At 34.4% G+C, this 4,149-nt stretch overlaps 1 protein-coding gene across 1 annotated transcript; it reads left to right on the plus strand.

Moving 5' to 3' along the window:
• Nucleotides 1-205: 205 nt before the first annotated feature.
• LOC8276914 (pentatricopeptide repeat-containing protein At2g26790, mitochondrial) lies at nt 206-3,910 on the plus strand. The gene is made up of 3 exons (XM_015723419.3): nt 206-2,891; nt 3,014-3,082; nt 3,308-3,910. The coding sequence occupies exon 1, from the start codon at nt 344-346 to the stop codon at nt 2,834-2,836; it is 2,493 nt and encodes an 830-aa protein (XP_015578905.1). The 5' UTR covers nt 206-343; the 3' UTR covers nt 2,837-2,891; nt 3,014-3,082; nt 3,308-3,910.
• The last annotated feature ends 239 nt before the right edge of the window (nt 3,911-4,149 follow it).

The following is a 4,149-nucleotide window of genomic DNA, read 5'->3' on the forward strand; positions in this document are numbered from 1 at the left end:
ATTTAGAATTTAAAAATCTAATTAATATTTATTTATAAGTTTAAGAGGTTGTTGATATCTTTTATTAAAATAGTTAATTATATTAATAATTAGTTATATAAAAAAATTTAATTGTTTGTATTATATAGTTTAAGAATTTAATTGTTTTAATTTAAAATTTAAAAGATTAAGTGAGATTTGACCATCAATTAAAGGTGTATCAGTACCATTTGCCTTTCATAGTCAAATACAGAATTAATCTGTACCCTTGGAAAACCCTAACAGCAGCAGCAGAATGGAATCCTTCTCTAACATTTCTTCTTGTATTTGAATCCAAAGTCTCCAATGAAATTTCCCTATTTCCATGTGGGTTTCATTAAACAGGTCAGTTTTTAATTTAAACACAAAAGGCATTACAAGAAATTTTCACTCAAAACCCAAATCTTTCTCAACCTCAATTGCCAATTTTATCAACACCGCCACCACCACTACTGACAGTGACCATGATCAACCTCAACAATTTCATCATCAACAACGACAACAACAACTCCAATTAGATTCTTTCAAGGTTGTTGATATCCTATACAACCTTAAGAACCAACCTATTTCTGCTTTATCTTTCTTTAACCAACTTAAAGACTCTGGATTTAAGCATGATATCTCCACTTATGCTGCCATTATTAGAATCCTCTGTTATTGGGGTCTCCACAAGCAACTCCGTTCTATTTTCTTGGATATTATTTATGTTTCATGCAATGATAATGATACTCCTTTTGAGATTTCACATTTTCTTGATACTCTTAGTGATGGGTTTGTTGATGTTGACTCAAAGAAACAGTCTTTATTTATGTCTAAAGTATATGATGCTTTGGTTAAGGCATATGTTAGTGTTGGCATGTTTGATGATGCTATTGATGTTTTGTTTCAAATGGGTAGGCGTAGATTTGTGCCTCATATATTTATTTGTAATTTTCTTATGAATAGCTTGATTAAGAATAGTAAATTGGATATGGCTCTAGCTGTTTACAAACAGTTGAAGAGGTTGGGACTGAGTCCTAATGATTACACTTATGCTATTGTGATAAAGGCACTTTGTATAAATGGTAGTTTAGAAGAAGCTATGTATGTCATTAAGGAAATGGAGGAAAGTGGTATCACTCCTACTGGTTTTGCTTATACAGCTTATATAGAAGGGCTTTGTGTGAATGAGATGTCGGATTTGGGATATCAGGTGCTTCAAGCATGGAAAGGGGCCAACATTCCTCTAGATATGTATGCTTATACAGTTGCAGTTCGTGGATTTTGCAACGAGTTGAAGTTTGATAAAGCAGAAAGTGTCTTGCGTGATATGGAAAAAGAAGGGATGGTTCCTGATATGCATTGCTATACTGCATTAATTTGCAGATTCTGCAAGGCTGGGAATTTGCTAAAAGCATATGCTTTCCTGAACGAGATGATGTCAAAAGGTGTAAAAGTAAATTGTGTAATTGTTGGCTCAATTCTTCACTGCTTATGTGAATTGGGCATGCACTCCGAAGTGGTAGATCAGTTTAATCAATTTAAGAGCTTAGGTTTATTTCTAGATGGAGTTTCTTACAACAATGTAGTTGATGCTTTGTGCAAACTAGGTAAACTTGAAGAAGCTATAACGTTGCTAGATGAAATGAAGATGAAGCAAATTAATATGGATGTTATGCATTATACGACTCTAATTAATGGGTATTGTTGCCAAGGAAACGTGGTTGATGCCTTCAAGGTATTTGAAGAAATGAGAGAAAATGGTATTGAAATAGATGTTGTTACTTATGATGTACTTGTTAGTGGATTCTGTAGAAATGGCCTTGCAACTGAGGCACTTAACCTCTTGGATTATATGCAGACACAGAAGCTAAAACCTAATTCCATTACATACAATGTGGTAGTTGAAAGTTTATGTATGGGTGGCAAAGTTAAAGAAGCTGAAGCAGTTTTCAATAGCATAGAGGATAAGAGTTTAGATAATTATTTTGCCATGATTAATGGATACTGTAAAGCCAACCATACTGCAGGGGCTGCTAAACTTTTCTTCAGACTTTCAGTAAAGGGACATGTGAAGAGAAGTTGCTGCTATAATCTTCTGAAAAATCTGTGTGAGGAAGGTGATAATGATGGAATTCTCATGTTGCTAGAGACGATGTTGAATTTGAATGTGGAGCCTAGCAAGTTTATATATGGTAAACTCTTCACTTCTTTATGCCGTGCAGGAGGTGCAGCAGGTATGAGAAAGGCACAATCAGTTTTTGACATGTTATTAAAGAGAGGGTGGACTCCTGATCTCATTGCCTATACAATAATGATAACCAGTTACTGCAGGATGAATTGCTTGAAAGAAGCAGTTGATCTTTTCCATGATATGAAACAAAGAGGAATTAAACCTGACTTAGTTACTTTTACTGTTTTGCTTGATGGCCATCACAAGGCACATATTAAAAAGGTATATTCTGCAGCCAATGCAAAGGGAGGCAATGAAGACATATTTGATGCTTTAGCTATTTGGACAGAAATGAAGGATACGGAAATCAAACCGGATGTCATATTTTATACTGTTTTGATTGATGGATATTGCAAGGTGGATAGCCTTCATGATGCCATAGGCGTGTTTGATGAAATGATAGAGAGAGGACTAGAACCTGACATTATAACATACACGGCTCTTTTGTCTGGGTGTTGTCAGAGGGGAGATGTGGATAGAGCTGTGAACCTTCTTGATCAAATGTCACTCAAAGGGATATCACCTGATACACGCACCATGTCTGCTTTACTCCATGGTATTTTGAAAACCAGGCAGGTGAATTTTCGGAAGAAAGAACTCGAGTAAATAATGGTGGCTAGATGAACCTAAATTCACGAACCAGTTTGCTGTTACTAAAGAGGTATATTATGACAAATTAATTGAATTAATAGCTTGCATCTTTCTGTATATACAGTGTTCTGCGCCTCAGTGTTTGAAATACTTTGATGGATACTCATTGTCAATTTGTCATATTTTCTGCAGAATCGTGCAGGCTTGCTACATAACTGGATCTATTCCAAGTGAGCTGGAAAATCTATCTAACTTTAACCTGTAAGTTTTTGGCCATTATGCTAATATTTTGTGATATCTAGATCTAGTGATAAGGATTTTAATGTATTCTCTGAATTGATACTGCTCATCTTGCAGTAGGATTTTACTATACTATTTTTTGTACGAGGCATTGTTGCCTCCTAGTTAAAGTAGCTTTACATGGCATTTGGTTGCATTGCATTAATTCTAGTGTGCTAGTAATGTTACTATTGTATATCCTTGCAGCTATTTGTCAAATATAATTCTCTTTGGACCAATGCTATTGGATGACATGCTTATCAAAGTCTGCGAAGCTTGTGAGCACAGCCTGCTGTGATCTGTTAAGTGTTCAATGTGTTCTGAATGTTTTAGAGATGATGTGGTGAGTTTGATACCACGAGGAACAGACATCGCAAATATCCCAAAAGATGGTACCAATTTTGCAGATAAAAAAAAAAAGGAGGTGCCAGATGAGTCTGAGCCGCCATCTGACATCTCTTCATCGGAATCTTGAGAGGCCTGGGCTTCAACTGTGGACAGATGCAGTGAAGAATCTCCAACTCACTCTTGTAATTCCTCCATCTCCCGCTGTTGAACATCCGAGTGACTTGACTCTGTACCAACCTAATATCTAGGTCGAAACCAAGAACTTATTAGTATTATTTTTCTGGGTTTAGGCTATAATAATGGACAGGTAGATGCTCCAATTAAACCTCCTCAATATCTACGCCACCCTCTAAAATCCTGTGCCTCTCATGAAAATGGTAGAGAGGCCGCGATTGATATTGAGAGCATATAATTTAATGCAATGCAGAAATTGGGTTACACTGATAATATGATAATTGTTTACGTGGAGAGAAATTTTTTTTTATTTTCTAGGTTTTCAAAAAATAAAAAATTTATAAAATTTATAAAAATGTCTATTATATAAAAAGTCTTTTATTTTCTATTTAGATAATATTTTAAATATAAAAGGTAGACTTGGAATAAATAAAGTAAAATTTTTTATTTTTATGAAAATAAGAGATTTCTTATATAAAGAAATATATAAAAAATATATTAAATTTATTTTTAAAATTCTTTTAAGA

Source organism: Ricinus communis, chromosome 5 (assembly GCF_019578655.1).
Source record: "Ricinus communis isolate WT05 ecotype wild-type chromosome 5, ASM1957865v1, whole genome shotgun sequence".
NCBI lineage: Eukaryota > Viridiplantae > Streptophyta > Magnoliopsida > Malpighiales > Euphorbiaceae > Ricinus > Ricinus communis.